The sequence below is a fragment of the Propithecus coquereli genome, unplaced genomic scaffold (genome assembly GCF_000956105.1).
Source record: "Propithecus coquereli isolate 6110/MARCELLA unplaced genomic scaffold, Pcoq_1.0 Scaffold142, whole genome shotgun sequence".
NCBI classification, from domain to species: domain Eukaryota; kingdom Metazoa; phylum Chordata; class Mammalia; order Primates; family Indriidae; genus Propithecus; species Propithecus coquereli.
The window spans coordinates 8,080,208-8,096,028 of NW_012138525.1; the positions used below are offsets into that span (position 1 = coordinate 8,080,208).

Genomic DNA, 15,821 nt, shown 5'->3' on the forward strand with positions numbered 1-15,821 from the left:
CATACACTGTAGATTTTTGAGATATGTTTTTTCATATCTTTCATATCATACACATCCTCATTTATATTAATACATTTATAAGAATAGAATGTTACAATATGTGTTTTTCGTAAGTTACCCTATTTACATAATAGTATAAGCATTGTTTCTGTCAGTAGAAGAGTTCTTCTCTTGAGCTCATAGAGAAATTCTGAACACTTATAACCCTCCTGAAATAGGAAAAAAACTTCTCTTGAGACAGGATCTTGCTTTGTTGGGAATACAGTGGCGCCATAATAGCTCACTGCAGCCTCGAACTCCTTGGCCCAAGTGATTCTTCTGTCTCAGCCTCCTCAGTAGCTGGGACTGCAGGCGTATGCCCCCACACCCGGCAGGTCTTGCAGTGTTGCCCAGGCTGGTTTCAGACTCCTGGCCTCAAGCAGTCCTCCCGCGTGGGCCTCCCCAGTGCTGGGATTATAGGCATGAGCCACCACGCCCAGCTGGAAAAAACTTTCGTGTGTACACTTAAGAACCATTGATCAATATCATAATTTTTGGTGCTATCATAGTATATCATTCCGTGGATGATTCCGTGAATCTAACCAATTTTTAAGCATTAACTATATTGCCCATTTTAAGGCATTTGAGATATTACTAGACATCCTATGAACCCCTTGGAATATAGAACCTTTGGGTACTTGACTAATTAATTCCTTAGGCTATATTCTAGAATAGATTTCTAGAGTGGAATTGCTGGGTCAGAGGTACACACAGTTAACATTTTGTTACACACTGCCAAAACTGTCCTTGAGAAAGGTTGGACTAACTTATACTACCATTGCCAGTACATGAGAAAACACAGCATGATTTTTAATGATTGTGTAGTGTTCTGTCATACAGCTGTATCAGTTTATTTAGCCATTTCTCCCTCTGGCTGTTTCCAGTTTTTTAGCATCATAAACAATGCTGTAGTAAACATCTTTGTGCATTCATTTCTGTATATTTGATTATATCTTTACAAGAGAGTCCTGGAAATAGAATTTTTGGATCAATTTTTAAGGAATTCAGTAATTTGCCAAAAATCTTAATTTTTTTTAAAGGCATCAGACAGATTATATTTTAGCTTGGAAGGGAACTAGCTGGTTATTGTTGATTTTATTTAAACACCCTGTTAGATAGGTAGTTGGTGTACTGGCAGAGGCACTGGAGGGGAGCAGGGGATTGGTGACTCTGGCTTCTCCCAGAACCCTGCACTCTAGTCTTTTTTTTTTTTTTTTTTGAGACAGAGTCTCGCTTTGTTGCCCGGGCTAGAGTGAGTGCCATGGCGTCAGCCTCAGCTCACAACAACATCAGACTCCTGGGCTCAAGCGATCCTTCTGCCTCAGCCTCCCGAGTAGCTGGGACTACCGGCATGTGCCACCATGCCTGGCTAATTTTTTCTATATATTTTTAGTTGTTCATATCATTTCTTTCTATTTTTTAGTAGAAATGGGGTCTCGCTCTTGCTCAGGCTGATCTCAAACTCCTGACCTTGAGCGTTCCACCCGCCTCAGCCTCCCGGAGTGCTAGGATTACAGGCATGAGCCACCGTGCCCGGCCTCTAGTCTTGACCCTACTGTTAGCTTATGTGGCCTTGGACCAGTTTCCTCCCCTGTCTGGGCCTCTGTTCCCTCTTCAGGCTGCTTCTAAAATGCTTTCTTGTTCTTGAATTTTTCACTTATAAATGGAAGATTCTTGTCGAAATAATAATTTGTTGATAAGGGCCAGGGGAAATATTGGACTTGACTATTCTATTTACTTAGAGCACTTTCTGATGTGTAGCCATGTCTCAGTCAGTCTAAAACTATGACTTTGGTTCTTGTGTTAATTGATTGATATCAGTTAATTATATCATTTGTCAAATTCAGCATATGTTAGTTTCATTATTTTTCCCAAAGAGCTAAGGGCTTATAGTGGAGAACTTTAAATAGCATGTTTATCTAGCAAAGCAATTCTAATGGTAAAAAGCTGTACTAAACATAGAGAAAAGAGTCTATAGAAATGGAAAACTAGGCCAACTCTGAAATCCTAGCACTTTGGGAGGCCAAGGGGGGAGGATTGTTTGATGCCAGAAGTTGGAGACCAGCCTGGGCTGTAGTGAGACCCCCATCTCTGCAAAAGATTAAAAAAATTAGCCGGGCGACATGGTGGTGTGCCCTGTAGTTCTGGCTCCTTGGAAGGCAGAGGCAGGGAGTCAGTTGAACCCAGGGGTTTGAGGTTGCGGTGAGCTATGATTGTGCCGCTTCACTCTAGCCTGGGCTACAGAGCGAGACCTTGTCTCAGAAGAAGAAAGAAAAGAAAAAGAAATTTGAAACCAGCCAGCTAAAAGGGTCCAAAAGAACAGATATGTGCACAATCAGGCAGAGGTAGGGCGGAGTGGAAAATGTATTCCTTTTCAAGTTCTGAAGAGGTGTAGTTTTGTCTTGTGGGCAACAGCAATGGTTTTTATAGGTTATCATGGGTTATTTCATTGTTTACTTCCCTGAATGAGCTCCTATCTGTGATTATAATTTTGTTTTGACATAGCCATTTTCCTGTTGAGGCTGTGATGAGGTTGGTAATCTGAACAGCTGAGTAATAGCTTGAGCTAAGCAGTTCCTCATTGTCAACTTTGAGGGTAGCTTATCTGCGGATCACAGAGAGGTGTGAGCGGAATGGTGCTGATGATCTTTGGAGTAAGCCGAAGCTGGCTCTGAGACACTGGGCAGGTACTTGATGTCTCTAGGTTGGTTTTCTCTTCTCTGAAATGGGAATGATAATGCCCTTTTTAAAAGGAAGCTGTGAGGCTGAGCTGAAAAGAGTTATGTGGAGTGCCTCACACAATTTACAGTTTATACTGGCTGAAAGCAGATGTTTATCTAATATTAGTTCCCTTCCCCCTTTTGTTCCCATCGAAACAATGACCCATTAATGAAATGGTGTAAGAAAAACTTTTGGTTAAGTTACCGATGCTATGTAGACTCATGTTTTTTTCTTATGCATACTTCGATCACCAGGTATCAAGGTTACATTGGTGCAGCCCTAGTTTTAGGGGGAGTAGATGTTACTGGACCTCACCTCTACAGCATCTATCCTCATGGATCAACTGATAAGTTGCCTTATGTCACCATGGGTGAGTGTGATGTTTCCCTGATGTTTCAGAATCCTCTTATTTTTTACCAAGATGGTCTCTCGAAGAGCTGGTCCATTTCCCGTTAGAGGAGGGGGTGCAATACAGTGCTTTGATTTATTCAACGAATAATTTACTGCATTTCTATTATGGATTAGGTCCTGTTCTAGGTGCTTGGTATATAGCAGTGAACAAAATTTCAATAAAGATTCCTGCTCGTGAGGAGTTTATATTTTAGTGGAGGTAGACAGACAATAAAAAACTACAAAAATTTGTTTATAACATACAGGATGAATATCCCTAGTCTGAAATGCTCCAAAATCCAAAACTTTCTGAGTGCCCATATGATGCTCACTGGTGCATTTCTGATTTCGGATTTTTGGATTAGAGCTGCTGAACCAGGTAAGTATAAAGCACATATTCCAAAATTTGAAAAAAATCTGAAATTTGAAACACTTCTGGTCCTAAGCATTTTGGATAGGGGATCATCAACCTGTATTAGGAAGTGACACTAGGAGAAAAAAAATAATTCAGGTGATACTGTACTGCAGTTACACAAGATACTGTCTTTGGAGGAAACTGGGTCAAAGGTATATGGAAACTCTGTGTACTATTTTTTACATCTGCATGTGAATTTACAATGATCTCAAAAAGTTAAAAAAAATTGCCTGTGGTAAGGGGACCTGGGAATGGTGGGCAGCAGTGGATTGCAGTGTTGAATAGAAAAGTCGGGGTAGGTCTCTAAATAGAAAAGTGAGATTTGAGTGTAAGAGCTTCCAGGCAGATGGAAAGCTAGAGTGGAGGCCTCACCTGGAAACATGCCTGGTACATGCATAGAGTTGGGTTTTTTTTTTTTTTTTTTTTTAAGCTATAGTGACCAGGGTCCTGCCTTACCTCATAATCTCTGAGGGATCATGGGCATTTGATTCCTATCTGACCTTGATTTCCTCACCTGTGAAATGGTAGCAACAATACTTACCACACCAGGTTGTTGTAATGATTGAAAATAATTTATATACAGCATCTGCTGTAGTTTCTGGCCAGTAAATAGCAGTTAATTTTTTCACACCAGGTTTTTACATTTGTGTTTTAGCTCTAACTGCTAGATATGAGAGTCTTTTTTTAATGACTTAAAAAAAGGTGATAAAACTATATTTAGAAGAATTGGGATTTTCAAGTTCTAACATTTATGTTATTTTTCTGGGTCAAATTGTGTAGGTCCAGAAATTTGAACAGGTTGTGTGTAGTTGGTGTTTTTCCAGCTGTCATTTACCTCTTACATTTTCTGTAGGATAACTGCTGCCTTGAGTTAGTTTGGAAATTGCCAGTTTGAGACTTTGCTATTCCATTGTGTTATCTAGCTTCTTAGAAGGTTTTTGTACAACAGATTTTCCTTTTTGTTGGGGAGAATGATTTACCCTCAGATAGCATATGGATGAATCTCTGTAATTATTTTAAAATAAAGATACTTAGGGCAATTTTAGAATTGTTCTGAATTGCTTTATTCAAATATATTTATCTCCATCAAAATCTTGTTTTTATTTCTCCCCATCTGATACCTTTAAATAGTAGCAAAAGTAGAATAACTTTTTCTATTAAGTAGTTTCATTTCTTCATTTTTTGAATTAAAAAATTTCAAACTTGCAGAAAAGTAACAGTAATGTACAAGGAACACTCTTATACCCTTTACTGAGATTTGTCAGTTGTTAACATTTTACCCTATTAGCTCTGTCTCACACATACACATTATTATTGTTACTAGTATTTTTTTTTTGTATGTGTAACCATTTGAGAGTGAATAGCAGACCCTCTGCCTCTGAATCCTTTAAGATGTTCTCTTATATCCCCTTGATAAAATCATCAAATTTAGAAAATTTAACATCGATTCCAAGCAATTTCATTTTTACAATGGGAAAACTGAATTGGTTTCTCTTGCTTTTGAACTGTAGTAATTTGTCCTTTGAGCATAAAGCTGAATTAGGAAAAGCTGTTGAAAGTGAATAGTCAAGCATTTTTGTGTCTGCTTATTTCACTTCTGCAATCCTTTCTTGTACCTTGTCCTGGCCAACAGTGATCTGTCTCTCCAAGTCCAGTTTGAGTTCAGGGTGGTGGGTCTACAGGACACTTGAGTTTAGAAACCACTTACTTCACACAATCTAGTTTTGTTATCCTAAAAGACCAGATTAAGAAGAGCAAGACATCGGTAACATCTGATTTTAATACACTAGTAAGTTACTTTGAGGTTTTGTTTGTTTCATCCATTCATTTATCAACTATTTATTGAGTGCCTTCTGTGTAAAGGCACTGTAGCAGGCAGCCCAGGTAGACGTGAATACGAAGGTCTTTGCCTGAAGATACTCACAGTCTACTGGGGGAGACAGATGTGTAGACCGACTCGGGCTGTAGGGGTCCAAGGGAGAAGGAGTCACATTTAAACTGGGGGAATTTAGGAGAAGCTTTACTTCCCTTGAGCTGAGTCTTAAAAGGAGAATTCGATCCCTTCATTTATCAGCGGTTTCCTTAGCATCACCAGTGCTGGTGCCAGGTGCTGGGAATATAGGGTTGGTCAGCACAGTGCCTGCCTCAGCGCTGGAGCCTCATGGGGGAGACAGCATTAAACAGGTGAGTACACATGCACTTAAAAGAATGAGTTGCGGTAAGTGCAATAGAGGAAAAGAACAGTAATAGAGAATAGGAGTATGTGGATGATGGGTGTTTGGGAGGTCCTTTCTGAGAAAGCAACATTAAAACATTTTCTAATGAAAGTAATTTATGAACATGACAAAACGTTCTAGTGGGACAAATTACTACCTTAGAAAAGTCTTTACTTCATATCCCTCCTCCAAAGAAACCACTGTTAAAGTTGTTTGTATTTTTTCCAGAAAATATTTTGATGCACCTTTATCTCCTGTCTTGTATGTCTGTCCCTTTTAAAAAGGGATGACAAATGAGATCATGTTATACCAGTGTTCTTCCCTTACTATTAACTTATTTTAAAGAAATTTTTGTGTCAGCATATCTAGTCTATATAATTTCTGTAATAACAAGCTATGTAGAATGGCATTATATGGCTATACCATGACTTAACTGACCCATTCTCCTGTTGATGGATATTTTGGTTTTCAGATTTTTGCAGCGTATGTATCTTGGTCTACTTATATAAATACATACTTTATTTAGATAAATTCCTGGTAATGGCATTTCTGAATTAGGGTATGTGCATGTATTGGTCAGAATTCTCTGTTGCAAGCAGTGGATGATTTAAGGAAACGAGGGATTTTTTTTTTTTTTTTAAAGGATAACAGGTGGCTTACAACATAGCTGGGAGGGCAAGAACTGGGTTTGGGGCCAAGAACAGTGTCAAAAATCATGCTTTAGAACAGACCGTTGGAGGTGAGTACAGGAACCTCCACCTGCGCTGCTGGTACACCTGCTGCTGGACCCTGGCTGCCTTAGAACCGAATCTTCCTGTCATTCCTTTCACCCCAGGTTCCTCATGGGGAAGGCTGGGTGCTTCTGATTGGAGAAGCTCAGCCTCCCTCTCTTGTGCTTGCAGAGTTCCCCAGACGTAGGAAGGAAGTACAGCTGCTGGGGCAGTGCAAAAAGGTGACAGCTAGCCAGCCATCCAGTGCATTTGACCTTTGGAGAGCTATTGCCAAATTGCCTTCCAATACGGTGGTCCTAGTTTATACCCCCACTAGAGAAAATGAGGCTGCCTTTCTCTGACAACCTCACCAATGCTGAGCATTTCTGTCAGTCTAGTAGGTGAAAGGCAGGAAGAAGTAACACTTAAGCTGAGACCTGACTGAGGAGTAGGCATTAGCTGGCCCGTCCCCTTCCCCCAAGAGAGAGAGAGAGACTTCAGGCTCTGTGGTGCACAGGGCCTTGGTGTGGTCCAGGAACTGCGAAGCCAGAGGTTGCTGGATGGGCGTGGCAGCAGCCGTGCATGGGGATGATGGGAAGGGGTCCAAGCTCGGAGCACAGCAGAAGCAAAGAAGGGGAGGGTGGAAGAGCAATGGACGTTGCGGAGCGTGGGGCAGAGGCGAGGCTGGAATGCCAGGTCAGAGAGGGGCCAGGTGATGCAGGCCAAGCTGTTTTGATTTTGTCCTGGAGGTTCCCAGCTAGTGTTTTCTAGCCGGGAATGAGAGGATTAGATTTGCTTGTTAGAAGGAGCAGGCAGGCAGTGTAGGGAGCCTGTTCGTGAGGGGTCTGGGCCAGGGAGGGAGCTTACACCCTGGCCAGAAACGTTGAGGCTGTGGACACAGCCACATCCTGGGTCTCTGTCACCATTCTCTCCTGTCCTTCCTCAGCGCCAGCCCCTTGCTGACTCTTGGCGGGGGTGTTACAGTAACTCCTCCACCTCGGGCCACCTCCCTTTCCAGTGGGGCTCTAGGCCCTTTTTCCTGTCTCATTTCCTGTTCCTCCTCCACTTTCACCCTGGGCCTCTGTGGCAACAGCCCTTTGTCCTCCCCTGAACAGACTTTTTAACAGTCCACTACTGCCTACTGCCTACTTTCAGTAATGCCCTTTCTGTCTGGAGTGTTCCCCTCCTCACCCTGGGGCAGGGGAAGCCACCCCCCTCCACCCTGCTGACTGCCCCCCCAAATCCCTCCCAAGTGTGAGGCAGGGTTCCAGAACTCCAGCCTTGGCCAAACTCTGCTTTCCCCAGCCCTTGTCCCTTCTGCCTCTGCAAAATTTTGAGGTCTCTGAGAGTAGAATCTGTGTCTAGTAGAGTCCTGTGTGACTCAGTGAGTATTTGATGGTAAGTTAATTTTCAGATTCTCTGAATTGTTTGTGCCAAAGAATGTCTGAAACTTAGTGTTAGAAATCTTAGCTACCATTCATTATTTGTGAACCAATGGTGTACAATACCCCTAGAATAGAGTTGGTTTAGATTGTATTCTGTTTGTGTGGCCCCATTTTGGCTGTAGGAGAATAGCACAAAGTGTTGTATATGTGACAAGGTTTTTTTTGGTTAAAGCTTAGTATTATTTTAAATTTGAAGCATATATAGGGAGTGTCTCTGTGCCAAAGACTCTGCTGGATGCTGTCACATTATTTTTAGTTAAAATTCTATGGAAGGCCGGCTATTACTGCTTTTTTACGTACAAGAAACGTGAAGCTTAGAGACTTAGCAACTTACCTGTGTCACTCAGCCTGTAAGTGGCAAAGCTGAGATTTGAACCCTTGTCTTCCATCTCAAGCAAGCCCCAGTACAACACAGCTGCTATGATTTTATCATCTTATAGATGTTACTTCATTAAGCTATTAAGCCTTGCTTCTGAATTCTAAAAATATTCATACAAATTTCCCAAGGGCATTTGTTTGTTTTTTGTATTTCAATTACTCTCTCTCTGTAGATTTTCTATCTTGCATGTTAAAAACACTATTTACTGAAACAGCTTTATTGCATCAAAGGAAATTTTAAAAAAATTATCCACAATTCTGCTACCCCGAGACATGATTTTTATGTTTTTTTTCTTTCTAATCCAAGTCCATTGTGAAGAGGAGCCCTTTACAGAGAATGTAAAATAGGGTTTTGTACTGCTCTGGGCTTTTGTCTGTGTCATTCTTTTAGCCATTGTTCCCTGTGGTAGTAGCTGTGTAGGGCTGCCTTTCTTCCTAATCTGGTTTGGAGTTTTGTTGTTGTTTTGTCTTTTTTCCTCCCTTCCTCCTCTCCCCCTTCCCCCTCCCCCTTCCCCTGGAGGAGGTAAGGAGTGGGCTACAGAAGGCCTTCCTAAATGAAATGCTCCCATGGAATATGAACATTCACTGTGGGAGTGAGTGTAGCTTAAATGAGAAAATCAGTATTTCATCTGAATTCTCATGTTTTAGTTAAATTATGAGTTTTTTATTATTAAAAATAAAAACAAAATTTTGTGATTAATCTTTTTTTTTTCTGAGTGATTTGACAGTAAGAGCTGGAAACTACAAATTACCTATAAGACAAGGGTGTCTAAAATTTTGTCTACCCGTGGGCCTGTATTGGCGACTAGCCAGGTGCCTGAAGGCTACTCTTAATTTACATTGAATAGAAGACACCTGTCTTGTCTCCCTCATCTTTAACTTGGGGAGGCAGCTCGATCTGCATTGAGCACTGGGTCCGTGAGGGCTGGCCTTCCTGAGGGTTTACTTGGAAGACTAATGTATCAAACTGCTCATGGTGTGGCCCTTGGACAGCTTCTGCCCTAAAACCTTCGTCATGGACATAATGTTAGCAACATTTGGCCAGCAGCACCATCGAGGTTGTGAGATGCTTACTGATTTAATCTTCGCAACACCGTGAGGTGGGTGCTTGATCATCCCTGTCTTACAGATGAGGAAACTGAGGCTCAGAGAGGTTACTTGCCAAGGTCACACAGCAAGAAAGCACATGAGTTGGGATGGGAACCTCAGTTTCTGTGATTCCCTCCCCTCGCCTGCGGAATGTGACGTGTGGTCTAGGCCAAGTATGATTTGGTCCGTTCTCAAAGAAGAAAAAGGTCTCCTTAGGTTTCATTTACTTCTTTTTTAAGAGACTAATTTGGAAGAGACTGCTGGTGATCGATTAGTGTGATTTTTGAAAGCTGAGCAAGAATCTCTGACTTTCCTTTATTAAAGGGGGAAAGGGTTTTAATCATATTTTTTGTATAGACAAAATGTGGGTTCTTTTAATTCTCAGATTAATTAGCTTATTCTTTGAATTGCCAGCTTTTCTTTATTAGGCAAACTGAAGTAGTGTCAGAAGAAGCTTGGGGACCATCTTTTGCTATTAGTTTGGCAATGTTCCTCGTAGCAGTGTTGGCAGGGTATGTAAAACTTTTGTTTTTGTCTGCTTATTCACATAGAGAATTAACATGAATAAAATTTCAAGCATGACATTCCTCGAAATGAGGTCCTTGGACAATTTAGGAATACTAACTTGAGGAATAAACATTGGTATGCACCATTAGGGAAGGCGTGGGGTCACTGCCAGGGCCATCCAGGTAAAATTCTGTCTCCAGATAAACTGGTTATACAGTTTCCTAATTACTGGAATGCACCTACTAAGTCCCAGTCTGCAGGGCCTGCGAGCGGTTAGAAAGATGCAGGACGGAGAGGTAAACATAACGGATATCTCACCTTGTGGGCAAAAGAATCTTACAATTAAGTCAGAACTTTGGAACATTGATAGGAACTTCCATCTTGCCATTTTCTCTGTATTTTTACACTAATGTGCAACCTTTGTGTAGACATTTGGATATCTCCACATGACTTGATTTTGAAAGTTACTCTGTGCTGGATTAAATTAGTGCACCTCAAGATGGCAAATGTTCCTTCCATATTCATTTGCAACTCTTAAGTCAGGTGTGAATTTAGCAGCAGCTGTATTTAGTTCATAGGCCTTCATAAAAACCTCCTCAGAGGATATATATATATGGACTTCATAGCTGTAGTGTTGCTGGAAGTTCGTTTGCCTGCACTACGGTCACCTGTGTGATTGACGATGTATAGGAGGCTCCATAAGCCTGTGTCTTGGCAGTACTGGATTGCATCTGTGCCCTGCTCGCTGTGCGCCAGGGGCTGGGAAAGGTAGGAACTATGCTGGTCCAGGAAACCCCATTCTGGTGGGAGCTTTGCCCATACAGGCAGTAACTGCCTGGACCAGGCTTTCCTGTAACCACCTGAAGTATCACTTAGAATCCTAGAAAAAGAGGCAGAAGGCCTGGCTTTGATCCAGCAGTGGTCTGCCAGAGCCTACTCACCTAACCTTTGGAACCTCACACCCCCTATTTCTAACAGGAAGCTAATTTTTTTGGTGGGGGGGAAGGGCACAGGGTTATTAGGATGCTAAAATGTCATGTATTAGGACGCTAAAATGTCATGTTACAGAGCATGTGTGTGAACATGCTCTGTAAATCACTATGCACTTTTTTATTATTTTTAGAGGCGTGGTGTCGCTTTGTCGCCCAGGTTGGGGTGCTGTGGCGTGATCAGAGTTTCCTGCAACCTCTGACACCTGGGCTCAAGTGAGCCCCCTGCCCCAGCCTTCCAAGTAGCTGGGACTACAGGTGCAGCCACTGCTCCTGGCTAATTTTTTTTTTTTTTTTTTAAGACAGTGTCTTGCTCTGTTGCCCAGGCTAGAGTGCTGTGGCATCAGCCTAGCTCACAGCAACCTCAAACTCCTGGGCTCAAGCAATCCTTCAGCCTCAGCCTCCCAAGTAGCTGGGACAACAGGCATGTGCCACCATGCCCGGCTAGTTTTTTCCATATATATATTTTAATTGTCCAGCCAATTTCTTTCTATTTTTAGTAGAGATGGGGGGTCTCGCTCTTGCTCAGGTTGGTCTCGAACTCCTGAGCTCAAACGATCCGTCTGCCTCGGTCTCCCAGAGTACTAGGATTACAAGCGTGAACCACTGTGCCCGGCCTCCTGGCTAATTTTTAAATTTTTATAGACGGGGGTCTTGCTTTGTTGCCCAGGCTGGTTTCGAACTCCTGTCCTCAAGTGATCCTCCCTCCTTGGCCTCCCAAAGTACAGGGATTACAGGTGTGAGCCACCGTACTGGCCACTATGTGCTTTTTATGTTGCATGTGTTGCTCTTGGCCATTTTTTGAGGCAGTTGTGGCTTAGTGGAAATAGCTGGCTTTTGGAGTCAAATTGGGTTCAGACCTTAAATCCAACATTCATCTAGCTTGACTATGTTTGACTATGAGCATTGATTTCTTCTTCTGTAAAATGGTGGCTCAAAGAACTGTCCCATGGAAATGTATGAGGATGAAGTGAGACACCATACATAAAAATCTTTGTATTAGCACATTGTAGATGTATAGTGCATGGTGGTGTGATCATTTTAGTGCCAACACATTTTCTGTACACGAAGTTCTGTGTCGTAAGATTTCTCTGGCACTTTGATTAGTATAAGTTAGGTGCATTTTACATTTAAAATGTGCAATGCATGGATTTTATATCTTAAAATTTATGCTGTTATGGAGTGCTGGGAATAAAACAACTGGGAACCAAAAGCCCATGAAAGCTGAATTAATGCATCTTGCTTCTTGGTTGTTGCAAAGGTGGTACTAAGCCAATAGATGGTGCCATTATATCAGGAAATGAGAAAATGTTTACTTTTAAAATTCATTATGCTGTTACAGTGAATGTAATATAGTCAGCCCTTGCCAGCTCTTAATCTATTCTAATTAGATTGGACTTTCTGTGTTAAAAAAAAAAAAGTCTCTTATAGAGAAAATGATGAGATATTGAATTAATGTATAGGGTGTTTTTCCTCCTTTTTTTCTCTGCTCTGACATTTTACCGTGAAGTCTTCTGATTTAAGTTTGGTTCTTAGTCAAGTAAAAGCCCTTGTCAGAGTACTTTTCAGAATAGTTAAATGAAATGCTCACAGTTTTAAGTTTCTGGTTTTAAACTCCACTTCAGAGAGAGTGAGGGTAACTAACTCACCTTTGCCTGCTCTTGTTTCAGAATTGGGCCAGAATTGCCCCTACTAAAGAAAAGTGCCTTTATAGTCTCATAACCTAGTGCTTGAAGTCTTTTACTTCCTTACAAGTCAGACTGAGTGGAAAGTCATTTTATACATTAGAAGGCTTTCTATGTAGTTCGTAGAATAAGGGATTTGCTTTCAACCAGACCCGGGTTCAGAGTGCCACTCTGCCATTACTAGGTGTGTGACTTCGGGTAGTCTCCTTCACCTCTCTGAATTTCCTTTTTTTTCCATCTGTAAAAATGGAGATAATACCATCTACTGCACAGGTGAATTAAAAACGAGAAAATATATGTACGTAGCTGCATGTTTTTTTCCAGTAGATAGGATGTCCTGTTTGCTCACAAGCTCTATGAACAAGATAAACCTTTACTTCTGATTAAAACTAGGTGTACTTTATAAATTATTAAAATCTATGGTCCTTTTATCCTTGAGGGTTCTGAGGGACATGAAAACATAGAAAAAGCATACAAAGTGGAATGCCCTGTGGTTTGGGAAGGTGTTTTGCATTGTGAACCAGAGTAAAGGATGCCTTTGAGAGAGACCTATCGGCTCTGCCCAGACTGCCTTGAGCTGCTGCAGCAGGAGGGTGCGGCGTGTGCCCTGCGCTCAGCAGAGCGCGAGTGAGAGCTGCTGTTCCTTGGCCGGCGGAGCCATGTTGTTAAGACAGGCATATTTTGAGGTAATTTTCATCCTCCACCTTATCCAGTAAATATAGGGTTAGGAGATGCCTGTGTTTTAAGTAGAACAATTTTCTCTCTCCATACCTTGTGGCATTTCATTAAAATGCATTAATAAAATAAAACCTTTCACATTTTAGGCCCAGATGCCCCTGGTTGTTAGTCTTTTCTTAAGAATAAGTGTTTATAACCTGTGAGGTCAATGAGACGTCACAGTTAGAAGAAGAATCCCTATTCCCTTCAAGTGGTGTTTTAAATAATTAGAGTAAAATTGAACTCTTCTTTGACTGCATTTCATTTAGAAAAGAGACTCTCCTTTTTGAGGAATTAGTTTTGGAGTAAAAGTGTTGGATGCTCTAAAAATATATTTTTAAGTATATTAAATGGAATAATTGTTTTAATTCATTGGGAATAAAAGGTAGACTTTGACATTGAGGTACATTTGCTGATGAAAAGGAAGCATTCTTCCCCCTCATGAGGGGTTTAAATGTAATACTCAGTGCTTACTCAGGAGTGAAAACATCAAATTAAACTGTTTATGCTGACAAAGGACAAATCTGGATTTCAGCAAGCGATGCAAGAATTGTCTGATTGCTTGGCTTGCCTTGCCTGGAAGCTTTTGGCCAAGACTTATAATGAAATGCATGCATACAATTAAACCATTTAAAGTCTGCGTCTCAGTTTCACTGAGCAGTGAGAGGTGCACCACTGCTCTCTAGTGGCTGAATATGGTCCCCTGGCACCAACAGTTGTTTTGTATTCATAAATCAGCTCTTCACACATTGGCATTGTTGGCCTCCAGAGCAAGCACCAATACCAGGAGACCAGGCCTTGTAGGCAGGAACGGAGTGAAAAATGATCCCAATCCGTAGGTCTGTGGAAGGCCCCAAATTTTATCCAGGATGAGTGGCCAGTTGCCTAACGATGAGCAAGTGTGAGTAAGCACTCTGTCAGGGAGAGCTGACACTGATGGATTAGAAAGTTCTGTGTGTGACTCTTTTATCGCTGCATACATCTTACACTTTGGCAGGCCACGGTGGCAAGCAGGTCCTTGGGTGCTTAAAACGGACCACTCTTTAGCAGAAGGAGCAGCTTTTTTCCTGAGAAGATCTGGTTAAATTGATTTGAGGAAAAGCAGTAGGAATCCATTTCCTGCTGCCTCTCACAACTTCATGACTTTGAGAGAAGAAATTTTGAAGGCTTCAGTTTCCAGAGGCCTGCCAACCCTGGGACTTGTTGAGAATGATTGTGTAGAATAGCTGCTGGCGGGCGGGGACCTTGTCTTAGAGTAATGATAATAGCTAGCTATACTGAGCGTTTGCTCTGTGCCGGGCATTCTGCTTTCCACGTGGCGTCTCAGCCCTCAGAGCTACCCTTGAGGAAAATGCAGACTGTCCTCAGCTCTTTGTGCAGGGACAGTGGCTAGAGCGGTAGGGCAGCTGCATGGTTTCGAGGCAGCACTTGCATTGTGCTTGATGTGGTAGGGCCTGGAGCAGCTTGGCAGCCACGGAGCTCACAGTGACGTGCCCAGGGAAAACAGCTAGGGAGCGCCAGGGCTGAGCCACCTCCTGTGCATCTTTGTGTTCCCAGAGCTGCTGCCACTGCTTAGCAGGCACCTGGGAATGGTTTGTATGAAGAAAGATTGGGGAGTTGCCCTTCTCAAAGGTGCACAAACTTAAGAACTTGTGCTTAAGAACAGGACCTAGATTTAAATCTTGGCTCCACTTCTTATTGATTGGGTTGCCTTGGGCAAATTATTTGAAACTAGTTGAGCCTCAGTTACCTTGTCTATTAGATAGGACAATACCCTCAGAAAGACCTCAATACATTGTGTATTTTCCCATTCTCCAGTCTGAAAGTTTGTGAGCATAGATCTTATTAGCAAAGGCAAATTCTACCTGCTGGCTTTCAGGGTCTTTCTATTGTTTAACTTAGAAGCAGCAGGTTTTAGAAAATTCAGTCTTTTATCGTTTAGCATGTCTGATTACATAGATTATAGAATTTTTAAGTTTGTTGTTGTATTTTAGTGATCTCTGATGTAAAAATAACATTTTTTAAAAACCTCAAATTATCTCTTAATATTAATAATTGGAAAGAGCATGCCATTATCCAGTAGAGCATCCAATTTTTATAATTTAAAACTTCAATTAGGTTGTCCTCATGCCTCTTTCTTCCTCCTTCCATTTCTGAAGGACCTGATGACAAATGCAGCAGGAACCAGAAATATAAGCATTTTTAAAAATCTTTGCGTGCTCTGCAAGGGAGATTCTCTAGTCGGTGAAGGAAAGGTCCTACATTAGAGGCACATAATAGCATTCTTTAGAAAGCATTTCACATTAACCGGCTCCACACAACAAGCTCTTGTGGATGCAATCGTATTATGTGAGCCAGTAAGTCCCCGTAAAGCTGAAGGTTCTACACACTGCAGGAAGCACCAACCCCAAGTAGTTTTGTCTACCAGTAGAAAAACAAGACTCTAAGCAGTTTTAGGAGACATAAAAGAGCAAAAGGGAAAGTGACAGTGGAACAATTCATTCCCCACATTTACAAAAG

General features: G+C 41.7%; 1 protein-coding gene across 1 annotated transcript in view; it reads left to right on the top strand.

The window, feature by feature from the left end:
- The window catches only part of PSMB7 (proteasome (prosome, macropain) subunit, beta type, 7), a 61,308-nt gene that overhangs the window by 7,222 nt on the left and 38,265 nt on the right, over positions 1–15,821 (top strand). The window contains exon 5 of the mRNA XM_012639747.1: positions 3,015–3,130. Coding sequence (XP_012495201.1) covers positions 3,015–3,130 — 116 coding nt within the window. The remainder of the gene's footprint in view (positions 1–3,014; positions 3,131–15,821) is intronic.